General features: G+C 43.7%; 1 protein-coding gene across 2 annotated transcripts in view; it reads right to left on the bottom strand.

The window, feature by feature from the left end:
• Positions 1-710: 710 nt before the first annotated feature.
• Positions 711-17,599, bottom strand: part of etv4 (ETS variant transcription factor 4) — a 31,872-nt gene continuing 14,983 nt past the window's right edge. The window contains exons 5-12 of one of the 2 annotated variants that reach the window (XM_072373763.1): positions 9,406-9,532; positions 8,490-8,672; positions 8,009-8,403; positions 4,784-4,852; positions 4,158-4,205; positions 3,140-3,312; positions 1,804-1,905; positions 711-1,221 (exon numbers count right to left, since the gene is read on the bottom strand). In XM_072373763.1, the coding sequence (XP_072229864.1) occupies positions 994-1,221; positions 1,804-1,905; positions 3,140-3,312; positions 4,158-4,205; positions 4,784-4,852; positions 8,009-8,403; positions 8,490-8,672; positions 9,406-9,532 (1,325 nt within the window). In that variant the 3' untranslated portion in view covers positions 711-993. Of the gene's footprint in view, positions 1,222-1,803; positions 1,906-3,139; positions 3,313-4,157; positions 4,206-4,783; positions 4,853-8,008; positions 8,404-8,489; positions 8,673-9,405; positions 9,536-17,599 lie in introns of both variants that reach the window. The other variant, XM_072373762.1, reaches the window with a different exon arrangement.

Raw genomic sequence — 17,599 nt, 5'->3', positions numbered from 1 at the left:
CATTGAGTCCGAATGGGCCATGTTCCGTGACTCCATTGCCGAGGCAGCTGATCGGAGTTGTGGCCGTAAGGTGGTCGGTGCCTGTCGTGGCGGCAACCCTCGAACCTGCTGGTGGACACCAGTGGTGAGGGAAGCCGTCAAGCTGAAGAAGGAGTCCTATCGGGCCTTTTTGGCCAGTGGGACCCTGGAAGCAGCTGATAGGTACCGGCAGGCCAGACGGGCTTCGGCGGTTGCTGAGGCAAAAACTCGGGCCTGGGAGGAGTTCGGTGAGACCATGGAGAACAATTTCCGGACGGCCTCGAAGAGATTCTGGTCCACCATCCGGCGTCTCAGGGGGGGGAAGCGGCTCACAGTCAACACTGTGTACAGTGGGGACGGGGCTTTGCTGACCTCAACTAGGGATGTTGTGAGTCGGTGGGGGGAGTACTTCGAGGAACTCCTCAATCCTACCAACACGTGCTCGGAAGAGGCAGAGTCGGAGAGCTCGGAGACGGGGCCTCCCATTTCTGGGGCTGAGGTCCGTCCTGAGTTTGACCCAGTTGACCCAGGACACGTTGGAGAGACTATGTCTCTCGGCTGGCCTGGGAACGCTCCATAACTCAACACCACCCATTTCTTTCCTCTTTACTTTAGTAAGATTTCATTCAACCAAGTTTAGCCAATAAACCAGATTAAAAACAGAAGAACACAAAGAACAGTCCAAACTCCAGTTTGGGTATTATTATGGGTATTTATTATTAAGCAATCTCTTCAACCACAGTCATCTTTAAGTGTTGAATAGGCCTCAGATGTGAGAGGAATGCAGCTCTTAAAAACAAATAAAACAAAACAAAAAAAAAAAATCCCTATTGAGATTAATTTAAAACAAGAACACCGTAGCCTTATATATACAAGTGGATGGGGTGGGCATGTGCAAGAGGTGCGTGGGGGTTTCAGGGTGTGTATGATGATGGGTTGGTACAACAGGAGGATTTCTGAATGTGGGTGCAGGCTTTAGTACATGTAGCCTTTGGAGTAGGGCTGAGGGCCCATGTTTTGAGGGCCTTGTTCAGGGGTGTAGGGCACTCCCTCATCCAGGTGGGACAGGGGCACCGTGTCCTCCTCGTTGACATAACGCTCAAACTCGGCCTTCAGGCTGGGCCGCTGATTGTCAGGGAAGGCCAGGGAGATGAGCGCCTCGGGCTCGCACACAAACTTGTAAACGTAGCGCTCCCCTGCCACCTAAACAGAAAGTATATGTAGTTAGCTTGTTTACTTCACTGATGCAATTGTTCGAAATTTGTTTTCCTCTTTATGGAGGCTTTCATATGTCCATCCAGTCATTTTTAGTAAAGACTTTATAAGTTCTACTGTGCTTGCTAAAATATTTACAACTGCTTCATAGATGTTAGAAGCCAAAAACCTTTCTTCAGTGCCCATACTGGGATAAATCTCTGTGGCAGATGTAAACTCGTCTTTTAAAACGGATTCATCAGGAAGACTTGCTTCTATAAATAAAACACTACAGACCACCTGGACCAGAATGCACAAAAACTGCTTGTTATCAAATCAAATTAAAAGGACTGTTCACACACTGTTGATGATAAATGTTGTCTGAATTCAATTCAATTCAATTTTATTTATATAGCGCCAGATTACAACAATTGTCATCTCAAGGCACTTAAGTAATATAGTCCAATTCAAGCCAATTGGAATTCAATTCATTGTAATCATAATCCAATTATGAAGCACTGGTATAATGATTGAAAGCCTGACTATTACAGTTTTGGTTTAAAGTTAAACTCATCAGGGTGCATTTGGTACCTTTTGCATGATTCCCTTCTCGTAGTAATAGCGCAGAGAGCGACTGAGCTTGTCGTAGTTCATGGCTGGACGGTTCTTCTGCATCCCCCACAGCCTGGCAACCTGAGGAGCAGAAAGAGCTTTAGTTACACTTAGAACTGTGTCTTATAATGTAAAATTTTACCCCAAAACCATTAAAGACGCACCAGCTTGTAGTTCAGCAGTGCGACCACCAGGGGGCCTCAGTGGCAAACCAAACTACACCTCTGCTCTTTAATTCAACTGTGTCAACATGCCAAGAAGAGGGCGAGTCCCAACATGTGGATTCACTTCCTTTTTATGTAACCTATTACCACTTGAATGCAACCAGAGTCCCACAGTGTTTGCAGTGAAACAGGAGTCGCTGCACGGCCATGAAACACGGCCCCATCATTAAATTAAACTCTCAGCTGAGCTGATAACAAAGTGCCACCTCTGATGGAAAAGTAATGTCGCACAGCTAAGGGAGACTAAATCAAATCATTTTGCAGCGCTGCAACATCTCAGATGTGGAAGGGACGCTGAGATTCATGACTCATCCCACAGTGGCTGCGCTGTCCTGTTTGATCTCAGAGTACGCTCTCAGCCCTAATTGCTCTTGTAAAAACTCTTAGCCCATTCATTTTTAATGTACTGTAAAAAGATAATGGAAAACACAATATGGGCCCGTCTGTATGAAGACGCACCTAAATGGATGCCGTCTGATAGGTCCAATCAAACTGCAGACTTAAACATTGTGAAAATGTCTCGAGTCCAGAAATGTGAGCAGGTGAAAGAGAATGGGGTATTTCTGTGATAGCACTCATCCTTCATTTATCAATTCAGCATTTCATGTGCTGAATAATGAATGGGGGACTAATGGAAGGTGGATTGTAGAGTATGAGGAAAGTGGCCAAATCCCACTCCTAATTGCTGTGATCTGTGGCACCTTCAGACCCAGAGAACATCAATTTATCCAAGAATAACTTCAATGCTGTAAGTATCAAGGTTATATTAATCTAATGGTGTCTATCGCCACATTATTTGGACAAGGCTGCACAGTAATGTGCTTTAAAAGTATACGATGCCATTTAAATTGTGTCCTTTTTTCTCTCCGAACAGTCAAAGTGACTCTACTACAGCACAATAAGCCCAAAGAACCAGCCTACTGAGCGAGGACATCAGCATCTTTTTCATATATATGCAGAAAATGATCTGAATTACACAAATTTAGTCTAAAAAAAATCAAGAACAATACATCTACTTCTGCTGTTTGAAGACGAGCTTCCTTCCCTTAACCCCCCTCGGAAGAATAAATGGATTCAAAGCTCATGCCTACCTCTTCAGGTTCAATGAGTTTGAACTCCATGCCGCGGCCAGTCCACGCAATGAAGTGGGCATTGCCCGGGTCGTCCAGAAGGGCCACGAGAAACTGCCAAAGCTGCAAGGAGCCACGGCGCTGGTAAGGTGTTCCCTCGCGAAAGACGCCGCCGGCCTCCTGCTTTACCTCACCTGGACAAGGAAAGCAAAGAGGGTCAAAATGTCTTCTGTCACAAACAGCCCGGAAGATGCTGAATCTCACCGGCTTTGCAAGTCATAATCTTTCTGGTTGATTCCCAGCCAAGGTCATGTGAAATTTGATACGATCTGGCACATTAATGCATTCAATCATTAAGATCCAATCATTAAGTTATGGCCTGAAGTTCTTCTTATGTTACATAAGCAAACAAAAGAAGTTTGTCCCATAACGGGAGAGAAGTAACTTAATTTTAGCGGCTCCAGTAAATCCGCATATCATCTGATCGTGTTTTTATTATTTATGGAAAGTTAACTAAAAAAAAGACTTTCAAAAAAGGCAAGAAGGTTGAGCTGAGACAGAGGTGGTAAAATAAAATGCTGCCTGGGGAGGACATTAAATAAAATATACTATTTTGCAATACGTAGGTAAATAGACACTGATTTGGGTTGTTTACTTGTCACTGGATATCCGGTACAGAAGTGTGGGAACATGAGAAATACAGCTAAGTTACTGCTGTTGTCTCTCAGATAACTTGTACGCTTCACTGGTTCGGCCAGTGGCTCTTCAATCAATCTCTTTTAGCGTCAACAACCAGCTACACCATAGGAAACCGCTTGTTACTGTGACAGAGGAGCCTCAGAAAGAAAGCACGATGAAACCAAATCCACTAACTAAGCTTCTGAGTACACAGAGACCCGTGTTCGTCTCACAAGGATCTCGGGTGTCTCCATAAGATGATATTCAGGTGTAGTGATTGGAGTGGGCGAGTGTGGCGAGGGGTCATCCCTGATGCCGGCTGTCATAAGCTCACAGCTGCCCTGTTAGGACTGGGGCTCACCTTCGAACTTCTCTGGAACCACACGGGAGTCATTCTCAAACAGATAGCCTGAGAGAAAAGGGGAGATTTGTGTTAGTGGCCTTGATCTAAGAACAACCAGGCTGTTCATTTGGGATGTGTGCCAAGCTTTGAATACCACTCCACCAAAATACAAGGATGTATTCACACATGAATATCATTGAGGCAATAAGTGCGCACTCTTCTCTTAGAAAAACATACTTCAGCGAGAGTGAGAGCGAGATTTTTTTTTTTTTTGTGAAAACATCCAAAACTTTGAAGATCTGTGAACTTGTTTGTAACCTCCGTTGGGTCTTTCAGGGACTTAAGGGCTTTGATATGCTGAAAATGATTGAATAACAATCCGAAAGAACCAAAGTGGACCAACAAACAAAGGCAGTGAAGGGAGGGGTTGTTTTCCTTTTTGCTGGGGAACCAGTGTGCTTTTTCCACACAGACTTTTGTTTATTCAGGGATTCTTGAGGCAGGGGTGAGGCAAAAGCCTCTGCCAATAGAAACATGGACACTCTATGCTGGTTAGCCAATGACCACGGAGCTCTAACCAGCGAAGCCTCAATGCAGATAAGGCTCTGGAGATTGACTGCCATAACAATAATCAGACTCACTACCTTCATTGCCATGCTGGGGGTTAGGGTAGCCCTCACTGTGGTGGTACATGGAGGGACATCCAGGCACATCTGTAACAGAAAACCAACAACAACAGGTAAAAAAAAAACATAAAACTCAGCCAAAATACAGTGAATATTTCCACAAAGTAAGAACTTAAACCAAATTTATTCAGGTTGCTACAAAACTGATCATCTCAACAGCAGTTACGCTCGAACAGGCACTAATCTCAACGTTTGTGCTTTCCATTCCCATTTGAGAAAGGCGGTCTGTTATATGGATATATTGTACGATCACCCCGAGCATTGCAAGGACAAACGCTGCATTTATCATATCACTTCCCTTGCCTCTGCTGGTATTTTTAGGCCATGAGCAAGCACCTTCACCAGACCAGAAAAGTGGTACGGTATACAGTGTCTGCTCTGTGTCTGGGCACATCATTGACTCAAAAAGCTGCATTCACAGAAATAGATTTTATATTGCTCTTCGTAAACCTTCAAGTGAACTTCTCTGTAAGCTGGAACACTCGGAGGACATTTAACATGTCGTAATGTGTTCTGCGAAGAGCATTGTGCTTCATTTCCTTTGGCTGAGCTGCTCGTCTTTGTGCGTGTGCTTTTCTTTTTCTTTGGCTGTCTGTGCACACAAAAAAGGTGAGTCACTGGCTATTCTATACGTGTTTGCCTGATTTTTTTTCTTCTTTCAACCGTATCAATAAGAATAGCATGGGGATAACAAGTGAAAGGTGCAGCTCTTTGCCTGTGGCTCTGACCGTGACTCACTCCTGGGGAATGCAGCTGCAGCGTTGTGGTGGCGATAAGATGCCACTGGGGAAAATCAAACCCTCCATTCCAGGGCAGCAGCGCTCCATCATACTGTAAATAATATGTCTGCCAGCAGCGGCAGGCTCCCGCCAGGGAGCGATGGGCAGATTGGGTGTGAGAGCACCGGGGTTAATTGTGCACTGAGTAGCATGACCATTTTGTGTCTTTTATGCAACACAATAGCAGTGATTAGGCACAGGAATGCTAATCTGTGCGTGAAACAAGGACTTCATCTTCTGCTCTGCTTTAAAATGAGGCATCTGGCCTTCGTCGTTCTATCTCTTTAAAAATGTGCCCAGTGAATATCATTAAGAATAAACTGGTTCATGTTGTCTGCTTGGATCATTTTGCCACATCATTGATATTAAATAAACATTGACGTTAATTAGATTGAATTGTATTCGTTTGTTGGTTTCGTCTGATTTCTGTTATTTTGTGGAAAAGGGACTTGTTGCATATATGCATACATATTTTGTTCTCTCTTGAGGCTTCAACACATGCAAATTGTCTTAATTTTCTAAAGAAAATCCTGGAAATGTGCATCCAGAAAGGTTGATAGCAATTAAAAGTCCAATATTATACACTGTTAAAAAGCTGATCCACGGTGGAATTTTAACCCTTTTGAATAGACGTCATTGTGCTATCAGTGTTGCATGATGAACTCTGATCTTTCACGTCAGACCATCCTCTGCAGCTGGTCAAACTCGTATCTAAGGAAACCCCACCAAATTCAACTTTCTCCTCCTGGCAGTTATCAGCTGAAAAACATCCTCTTGTACTTTCTCCTTGTGTCTGTCTCAAGGTTGTGTGATTCCCTGTCAGTGTTGCTATAAAAACAGGGAGGGAAGACAATCAGGTTTTCATTTTCAAGCAGTTTCCAGCATTGAGTCGGCTGGTTTCAGCACTGGAGGCCATGCTTTGTAGACATCCAGTGATGTACATGCATGAACACAACTGTCAGTGAAGCAGCCGCTTCACTGCAGGTGAATGAGGACATAGCACAGGCCAAGTGTTGGATTTCTCAGAAAGAAGAAGGCAGAGGAGCTGGTTACTTTGCTCACTACTTGTAAAGCTTGTTGTTTAAGCGCCTGAGCTGGCTACCCCACCCAGTCCACCATCACTCTATTACCCTCCCCTCCCTGCACCAGCTCCCAAAGCCCAGCCAGTGAGAGGTTTGAGTTACTGCGGCCACGCTCATTTTTCCATTATGAGTTCATCTGCCTGCAGAAAAAGGAAGCCGCTGGCGCAACCTGAAACCCCGGAGCACTCCACCGGGGACTCTAGTCTTTCCAGTGCCCTCCATTTTCTCAATGAAATTCCTCTGACTCTCTCACAGAGAGCGGTGGAGGGAGGAGGAGGAGAAAGGAGGGAGGGGTGTAGCTGCAGCAGAAAAAAAAAGACTTTTTCCTTTTCACTGAAAAGTGTCACAGAGTTGAAAGGAGGAGTTTGAGGCTCACAGAGAGTCTAGAGACAGCGAAGAAGTTTGTTTGTCATTTTGGACATTTTGTTCTAGTGTTTAACAAGCTCACTGGGAAGTTTTAAGTCACACTTTAGTTCAAGTTCCCAAGTGCACTACTGTTTTATAAACAGATGTTACAAAGTCATCGTGTGGACAGAAATTAGATTAAACCAAATTAAATTTTGTACAGATTTCCAACTGTTCCAATAGATCAGAGGTGATTGTTGTAGGTTTGCATCACAGAAGGTTAACTGAATATGATGATCAGGTTAATAAATTCTCCTTTTATTCAACAGAGACGTGGTCATATTTCTATTAGTATGATTGATTTGATTCAAGAAGGAAAGAAATATGACACTCGTTGCTTTGAGACATCTCTAGTTAATCATTTCCTGTTTATATCGGTTTATAAAAGTGTAATAAAACATATATATATATATATAAATATAAAGTAAATGTGTTTCTTGGATATTGCTACTTAGTGTAATGAGTATTTTTGATTTAGTGACTGTGTTTTTTATGCTGATGAATTACAGTTTTCTACCTTTAGTGACCCTTCTCTCCAACCAGAAGTCATGTGCAAAGGACTGATCTAAGCCAGAATCAGCACACTAGGTCGATGACACAGATCTCATTCATCATTCAAAGCAGCCTCATCCATAACAGTACATGGTAGGGATGTGCAGATATCTGCTAATATTCAGCTTGCTGACTGCAATCAGCAGATAGCAAATATCAGCCTCTACGGGGACTTATGTGTCCTTCAGGGAACGGCAGCTTTTGCTACTTTCATGTCCCAAAAGACAATTCTTTGTAAGAATTGTCATGTTTTTTTGTTCGATATAGACTTATTGATTAATAAGAGTGATGTTATTGAAAAGAAGAAACACAGAACGGCTCAACGTGACATCTTTAGCAGCAGAACTTTGGTCGTCATCACTCACCAGGTTCGTAGCTGTAGTCTGTTGGCTCCTGCTTGACCATCATGTGGGCTGGTGGAAATCGGTGTGGGTGTGGATGGGGGTGGGGGTGGGTGTGGGGTCCATGCCCGTGCCCCTGTCCATGGCCTGACCCGACCATGTGAGCGGCCCGCTCATACAGCGGGTCCAGGTATTCTTGCTTAAAGCTCTGCTGCAGGTAGGACATGCAGGGGTCGGAGTGCTGTCGATGATAACCCCCACCACCTGGCCCTCCTCCTCCACCTGGCCCTCCACCACCTCCTCCGCCACTAGCACTGCTGCCATGTCCGGCTGGGGCAGATGCCATGCGCTGAAAGGCTTGTCCTGGTGGGGAGAACTGGGGGCACATGGGGTCTCCTGAAGGACCCTGAAACCTGGAACTGAGAGATGAGATGAAGCTGCTCAGTTCAGGTCTGCATATTAAAATCAGTCAGTAAATCAGGCCAAGATTTGCCTGCAGTGTCACCTGGTGTTGATGTGGTAACTGTTGCTGGGAAGGGGTTGGGAGGTGGCAGCTGGGTTCAGGTAGCCGGCGTCAGGTCGTCCGGCTGCGGCAGGTTTTGGGGAGTAATGCTGCTGCATTGGAGACATGGGGGTCCCTGGGCAGGAGCTCTTTGCTCCTCCTGCAGCCCTTTTCTGCTCATAGGCACTATAAACAAATGCATGAATACACATCACAACAGGGTCAAACTGGGGAGGGTTTTTTTTTTCTTTTGCAGTCAATAAAACAAAGAGTTAATCTGTCAATAATGTGTGGTTTTAGCTGTGTTGGTTTATGCATGACTGCTGACCAGTGCTGGGTCATTGCACAAGGATAACTTCTCTTGTTGAAAAGGATTAAATAGTTACTGTTTCATCTACTCTGTCCCTGAACATAATTACATCTATTTTCAATAATAGCAATGAATCATCCATTTAGTCTTTTCTGAGCTCTGCATCTACTTTAATGCAAAGGAGGTCAATGGAATTGCAATTATTAGAGCTGAAAACACTCTGATGAACATCATAGTTCCACAGTAACACAGCTTTCCAGAAAAAATGTCCTAATTAGTCTGGATAAATGACGTTAGTATGGGACGTTTTCAGTGGAAACACTTTCTACAGAGGAAATAGCTCCTCTAAAAACCGTTGGTTGCATGTTATTTGGAAAACCTCAAGTAACCAGGAAAGTAATTCTGGAAAAAGAGGCAGCAGTTTTACACAGAATTACATAAGATTGGAGGCAGAAATCCCATAACTTGGGCATATAAAATTAAGGATATCCGCTCAGCTAAATACTAACTAAAGTTAGAAAATGTGTTCTTATTTGTTTGGTGTGGTGCGTAGATACACTGCAGCTCTAGAGCTCCTATAGCAGTTTGATGAGGAGGTCCTGGAGGTACCTGGCATAAAGGCACTGCTCTCCACTGGGGTAGCTGAAGCTCTGTTTGTGGCTACAGGACTGGCTGGGGTCGGAGCCGGGGCTCTGCGGTTCCTTTTTGATAGTGACTGGGGGACTGTGAAATGCCACTGCTGGAAGAGACAATAAATAGGAAGCAAACGTAAAAGGTTGAAACACACACACATACATACAGTAGGCTTTCTATATCCTTTGTGGTTCGGCCCTGCCTCGATACTACCGTCAGTAAGCCCAAAGGCAGAAGTTAATTCTTCCGTCTGCACAGGAATCTCTTTTACGTGCCAGCCAAAATGCTTAAAGTGACTGTCGACTGCAAAACACGGAGCAGCAGACAGACACATATAAACACACACTTACGTAAACACCGACAGGAAAACACACATGCTCACACACGACTGCATTCCAGAAGCCATTTGGAAGCCCAAAGTGTCTTCGCCCACTTTTCTTCACTCTTCCAGACACAACAGCAGCCAAAACTTCCCCGGTCACAGTCAAGTTTAAAGCTAAACAAATGTACGGGCCAGAGAGATGTCTGTGGGCTGATGAAAGTCAATGTCACACCTCTGTTAGAGGAGCATATACAGTCGCTCTGTCTCTCAACATCCTTTCCTGTCCGTGTCCAGATGTTAGCCATCATTTATACACTCTGTTTTTCTAGCATTAAAGAAGGTAAGATCTGAGAGCAGAACATGATAATCTGATGAAGCCACATGTCTTGAGAAGTTGAAACCTTTTTAAGTCTATTCAGTCTTTAACAGACTCAGCTGTCTATCAAGCTGCACTGCTGGAGAAGACCTTTTCCTCAACGGCCACAGAAACCACCCAAAGTGGAGCTTCAAACTGTGCCGAGGGCTCGTGTTTATTATGTGAGGGGAGGTTTTCACCCGGAGAACTGTACAGGATGTTTTTCTGGTCCCGACAGGGTAAACAGCAGCAGCTGTGCACTTCCAGCTGGGGAGGCATGTATTTATGTGTGCGCACGTGTGCGTGAGCGTGCGTGTATTCCAAATGTTGGCCAGCTTGTGTGTCTGCAGTGGGTGTGGAGCTGACGGAGCGGGCCACACTGAAAGCTCAGCCCAGGTAATTACACAGCAGTGTCGTCCATTCACAAAAAGAGGAGGAAAAAAAAAGTTACTGGCAGACTGAATGAAGCCCAAAATGGCTGTGAGGCAAGAGATCGAAAGAATGAGAGAAGATTATACATATAACCCACAAGGAGCCATGAGGATCTGCTGTTCGGCTGGAACTTTCTCCGTAACGAGTCCAAAAGAAGCAAAAAAAAGACCTTTATTTAGACGCATTAGGCTCAAAGCTTAACTGGCTAATTGTGGAGCCTTAGATTTATTTTCCTCCTCTTTATAAGTATCAGAAACACAGTTGTTTGGAACAGGAAAGTGAAAAGAACTGCGGATAGTTAATCCTGTTAGAAAAAGGTCTGAACATTTCATGTCCTGGTGTCATCCAGCGGTTTGTTTCACTTTTACCCTTTAAGAGTACAAACGTATTAAATAATGAACTGACAACCAAACAGCGCTGCTCATCATCGTAACCTTCCTGTTTTTGGTTTGTATTCACTCTCCCATGGCAGGCAGGCAGGTGAGGAAGTGTTGGCTTTAGCGGAGGATCAACGGGATTAGTGAGCATTTACCCAGATTTCCCAGACGGGCGCGATGGGGATTCCAGTCTCCTCTAAGTCTGCTGGTACACACAGGGTGGCACATGACTGCCGCTCTAATAATACAAGCGTGTTTGCCTGTTGACATTCCCCTCTTTCTCAGACATGGTCATGAACTGCAAACAATCCTCGGAGTGTACACAACTCCACTTGCAGCCCAAGCAGAGCCACTAATGCAATTGGCTGGAATACTGCCCTTGATGCGGCCCTCTGTTTATGATGATATTCTGATTCAAGCCTAAACGGCGTCAGCTGTATTCCGAGAGGTCTGTGTCTGAGCGTGTTTGAGCTATTTGTGAGCAACCTTTCAGGACTATTAATTAATCTGCTAAATGAGCACCAGAGAGTTTATTTCGTTTGTGTATATTTGCGTGCGACTTGGACTGTTTTTGCATGTGCTTCCAATTAGATGGAGCTGGATAAAGTTCTGGTTAATAAAAGTTCTGTGCGGCTGTAAAGCAGCGTTTTGACCTGAAACATCAGTATGCTGAAATACAATGATGAGGTGCTGTGATCTGGATCTGTTTGGGAAATTAATTGGTTCTTTCTTTGCTCGTGTTCTACCTCTCCAACTTTGAAGAGATTCAGCTCAGTAAATTAATATCATCTCACTCAGAGACAAAGGAAAAGAAAAACACTGAGAGGTGAACGCACCAGAGCTAAAGATACTGTGTCCTGGTCGGCTGTAGCTCTGAGCAACATCGGGTTTTAATTAAGTGCAGGGTTTTTGGCTCATAATCCAGATCCCTCTTGTGTACATGTACTTAAGTAAGACATCGAATACCAAGTAGCTCCAAATTGAAGCCTGCACTGCCATTGAAACTGCAACTGCTAGGTGTTTTATATATATATAAAAATAAAAATGATATGACCTGCCTGTGGCCCTAGATGAAAAGCCAAGACTTGCCAAAGTTGCATGATTGCACCTAACTTCATTTTATCCATGCAGATTCGAGTCTGGACATTGAATCTGTAAAAGCCACTCCACCACCGTGTCTAAAAATACATTTTGAGAGGTAATCTCACATTGAGATCCATGAATTGTCCTTACATTAACATAACACACTCTGATCTCCACCAACTGTTACAAACTCTCTTGCATATTACAGTAAATCTCCCTCTCCAAATTATGTCAAATTTACTGCTAAAGTTTATAAGGTGCTGGCAGTCTTGTAAACGGATCCAGGCAGAGTTATACTCTTCAGGTTTCTTTCTCTTCCTGCTTTTATTTGGGGCAATATGACCTGCTCTTACTGTTCTGTGAAATGTTACATCACCCTTTCACAGAGATCCTCATATTTCACAGTTTCCTCTCTGAACGTGGGGGGGTAGGGGGGGTCGCTTTGTCAACTTACGCACGGAGCCAGAAGAAACTGAAAGGTGTTTAGAAGTAAAAGGACAGATTTGGCAATAGCTGTTGCCTTGTAAAGCAGACGGTTTTTGAGATAGCACAGATGTGTTTACAGTTAGGTATATGAGAGTATGTGCCCTATGGATTCAATGTATTCAAGCTTCTCCTCCCAAATGTGACACATTCACACCACCCTCTAAATCGATAGGGTCAAAGGGTTCCTCACTCAAAGCAGGTCTTATCGCCCGCTTCCTTATTCTGCGCTATTCTTTGCCGTGTCCCTTTGCACCCCGTTTTGGCTGCTACTTATAGTGGTGACCCCCGGCTGAAGGCAGGGTGGAGATGGACACTTGCATATGCAAATGCAGGCTGTGGAGGGGGAGGATGCAGGGTGAAAGGTGATGGTCATGGTTGAGTGCTTTAGGAAGTAGAGGGATCATTACATTGGGAGGGTTCCCATTCAACAGACACCTACCACAAACAATCACATGGATGACACCCCCTCAGACACACACAGACTCTTCTCTACACAAAGGGCCCCTCGGTTGAGCCGTACGGAGGTGGTGTGAAAATATTGGGAAACACTATTGGATTACAATGGGAAATAAAAACCACAACGTAAGTGCACAAAAATAGACTTTTATCCAAATTGAGGGAGGCAGAAAGAAGGGATTAAACTTTCACGTGCTGTATCCGTCAAAACGTTTTAATATCACAAGTGAACAAGCCGTTTCGTGCAGTTGACAAGACCTCGATGTGAACTCTTCCATTTAATTTTGGACAGATTATTTCCTACCATTAAAGGCCTTAGTGTAGGGAAATCCAGTCTGAAGACAGGAGTGCATCTGGAGAGTCTTACACTGGATGTTTATATGCAGCTTGGCCAAGTCTTAAGCCTCTGGAAGTCTGCAGCACACGACAGCCTCACTCATAATAACTCTTTGGAAATCAGCCCTAGTGTCAAACAGGGTGACGGGAACTTGTTAAAGCACAGGACATGTGAGCGTCACGTAAATACGCACTCAATGGGTCCAATTATACAAATAAGATTCAAGTCGCACTCTCGCAGGAGCCTCTCAGGGTTATCTGGTTCTTATCTCACATGATATGTGTCGTGCATGTGCAGTGGCACGTGGCTCAGCATGATGCAGAGACACACTAAAAGCATGCTGGAAATATGGGCTACATCTGGTTGTCCCTCTCTTGCCAACTGATTCCCTCTGTGGTGACGGATCAATAACAACAAGATGCCAATTATGCAACAAAGGCTTTAAAGGTTAAAAAGGAGGTTATTGATTCACGCAGCCTGCAAATGACGTTATTTGTTCAGCTGAATACATAACTCCATTGTGGGGAGGCATAATAGAGAAAAGCAACAGCAGGATTTAGAGGAATTTGACTTTCAAAACTGTATGTTAACCTCCATTTAACCTTTTCATACCTATTTTTCACGATGAATGACTTATAGAAGCCACACAATAAAGCTGACATAACATATTTGAATGTCAACAATGAAATGAAATTCACAAAAGAGCATCATAAACTTAAATAGTGAGAATTTCCCTCCCTTTCTTTATGGGACCGATCTCCATGTGTGAACTTAAAGGAGAATGTTGATTCATCAAGACTGTATGAAACATTAGGGCTTATACTTTTACCTGAATCTTACTCTTTTAAATACATAGCAGTAAGTGTCTGTTTGTTTTTCCATTTCGGTTCATATCCACCAATCTGCACCTTCTAGCATGAGACAGGAAACAGATCGTACGTTTCCCCACCATCACAGAGCTAAATTATGCCATCTGTGTTGAATGCCATCATTTCCCTGTGCCCATAATGCATAAACAACAAAAGAGATGCATCTCCAGCGTTTCTCCAGTCCAACGGTGGAAGTTCTGTTGTGCTCCGACTGTTTTTTGATCCCTTTTTTGTCTTTTGGGAATCCCGTTTTTACACAGTGTGTTGTATGAGTGCACAGCTGCATAATATTTATCATCTGTACTTTCTGAGAGTGCTCTAAATGTCTTTGTTTTCATTCATATTAAGCCTATTGTGCAGAGCAAGAAGCAGCTTGATCTCCATTTCAGTAAAGTTTATTTTCTTTGCTCTCGTGGCCATTTATTCCAGGAAAAAATGTCACCATGTATGTATGGTTATTTTTGGGTGTTTCTGAGCTGGAATACGTGGGATTATCAACAGCTGAATCCATAACATTTTCTACACAGGCATGATTATTGAAGACCCAGTACTGCAAGAGATGTCCACTGATCATGTGAATTATACATCAAATCTGCACAGTCACAGTAAAATGGTGGGAGATCAACACAACGCACTCTAAATGTTTTTCAGTGATCAGTGTTAGTCTCCACTGTGTGACTGATACATGAGATCCTCTAAATAACCAGCAGCAGACACCTCAATCATCACAAACCATCAACAGCTGATTTTAACTTATTTGGACGTGGTACTTTATGACAGCAATATTTCAAAAGGGTAAAATATGAAACTTTATTTTGGCCAAATGTGGATGAACTGCATTTTACATAGAGGATTGCTATAGAGACGTATAGTGCTGGACATGTGTGCATGCCTCTCAGGTCACTGCACAATCAGAGAAACGAGGAGAGACACGAGCAGCCTGGCCTGCACTAACCAACCCATCCTCATCTCTGGGAGCCAACAGGCTCGAGAGTGTCTTCAGGATCTGTCTGCTCTGGGAGCTCGGGAGTGTTGGATCCATTAGTGTCTGCTCTATCTGATTTACAGATTGTCCTTTCTCATCTGATAATGGTTCAGGCTCCTTGAATATTTAAAGAATGGTTGTCAGATACCTGCCAAACAAGCCTAGCGAGACTGATGGAGGGTACACAGGTTACAGCGAAACCGATGACAGGGCTGGAGAGCCCCGAGGCTCCTCTCACAACTGCCTTTTTTTTTTTTTTTTTTTAGCTTTTGTTAGCGGTTAAAACATCTTTGGTACATCACGTTGAGTTGGCCAACAGGATGCAGACGTGAAACACACCAATCATGGGAAAGGGTGTTGCTCCTGTTAACTTTGCAAACCCAGTTTCATTTCCCTTTTCTCAGTACACGTTTAAGCGATGAGAATGTTCTGGTTAATCTCAGAATCATTCCTTGCCAACACCAGATCAACTTGATATCATTCAGTTTTTGTTTAAATCTAGTTTAAAGTAAATTATTTCTATGTGGATGAAAGGATGTGATTAAGCAGAACATTGGATACCGACTACGAGGACAAGACAAATCAAATTAATATTTCTACCTCCTTCGGGAGTTTCCAGAGATCAGAATTCAACCAGTATATCAGTATATGTTCCGACAGCTCATGTTTTCCCCATTGTCCACTTCACTCCCAGTTGTGCAGTGTTAGCTTTTTTATAAATGGCCATTGACCAGTTATAAATCTCACAGCCCCATTGCTGCTTGGTGGACTTGATACAATACATCCCCGCCTCTGTACATGTGCAGCGAGAGGGACATCCCGTCACAGGCGAGGGCTGGATGTAATCAATCTGGGAAAATATTGACTCCTCACTGTCAATCCCTCAGCCCCCAATATAGCTGTCCTCTCTTAATGTTTAATGTAAAGATCGATCGGCGCCCACACTGTTACAGAAATTATACGATGAGCAGAGTATGGGCTGCCCTTCATGCGTTTGTGGGAAAGTACGCCTCTCTTTGTGATTTGTTCAGGCGTCTTGAGGTGAAATCTGCCTTATCAAAAGGAGATAAAGCAGAAAAGGCAGGACACCTTGTTTTAAATGATCCGCGTACACACCACATCCACAGCTTTCCCTGTGCTTCTCCCAACCCCCACCTTCCGTTTTCACCCTCTCTCAGGTTCTCGATGGGGATCTCGACCGTAATTCTTCGCCGCACCTTTGACCCGTTCTTACCCTTCTCTTTCCTCTATCTGCTTTTAAGCTGATTTATATGCGCTTTATCTTTATCAAGTCATCTATCAACCCTCTCCATCTCCTCCTACTCCTCTCCTGAATCAGCGAGGATCGATATGACCGTACGCTGGCTCTCATCTCACTCTACACACCTTCTGTCAGCAGGTTACTACACATTCACCCCTACAGTCCTCCACTCACATCCAGTATTTGTTCAGTGTGTTGATATGGGTGTGCTGGACTGACCTCTTGAATAAGATACAGCAGATGCTTTGAAATAAGATACATCTCTTCATTTTTGTAAATAATGATGACATTTTGCTGTAAAGATTGTAGCATCGGTGGAAAGAAGGAACATTCAGAGAAGGAAAATATATACTTTGAAACCAAAAAGCTTGGAGTTACAACACTGAAAAGTGGAGAAAAAAAGCCTACGACTGGAACTTACATCAGGGTCTAGGTGGTGCCAAAGCTGACAGTAACACCACCCTAATCAGGGTCAGGCTCAAATTTATTTACAAATAAGTAAATAATTAAATCAGGAGCTCAACCGAACACAAATATATCTATATGGCTGAGTCTTTCGAAGCAATTTGAATATGTATAAGGGCCATTTTATACCTTCATGGAGCCATTTTTCAACACAGCGGACACAGCGGTCCTCCAAAAACCTAATAACGCACCAGCTCAAGTGATGCCGCTGTGCATTGCTCAAAAAGGGATTGGTTGAAAGTTAGCTTGAGCCCGGAAGGGCTGACAACAACTGCTTTGTGATAGAGTAAAATTAATTGTCATTTCCACTGAGCAATGCTAAAGCAAGACCTGCGCTAACACAGCCAAGAGCAGCCCAAAACCTTAGAGACTGCCCCCAAGTGACAGCAAAATGCTATAACATCTAGATGTGCATTTGCAAGGCACCATTGGAGAGAGCGTAGAGCCATGTTCCACCTTAAAGTCTGGGCAGTTTGTATATGGAGAGGTAAACTGTTCCACAGATTGGAGGTACCCACTACAACAGCTCTATATCTGCCATATTTAATCTGGATCTTGGAACATCTAAGGGCTCTAATAAACCAAGCCAACAAACGGCCAAACTTAGGTAAGGTCTTTCTCTCCATTGTCAGTATATAACGTCTTATATTAACAGCTTTTTTTCCCCTCAGCTGAAATAAGGGCTTGATGGAACCCTGATAACTAAAAGCAGACCTGAAAGGCAAAGAGAAATAAAGGACCC

This window comes from Leuresthes tenuis, unplaced genomic scaffold, assembly GCF_036924035.1.
Source record: "Leuresthes tenuis unplaced genomic scaffold, fLeuTen1.0.hap1 SCAF_20, whole genome shotgun sequence".
NCBI classification, from domain to species: domain Eukaryota; kingdom Metazoa; phylum Chordata; class Actinopteri; order Atheriniformes; family Atherinopsidae; genus Leuresthes; species Leuresthes tenuis.
This window is presented reverse-complemented; position numbering and strand designations above follow the sequence as displayed.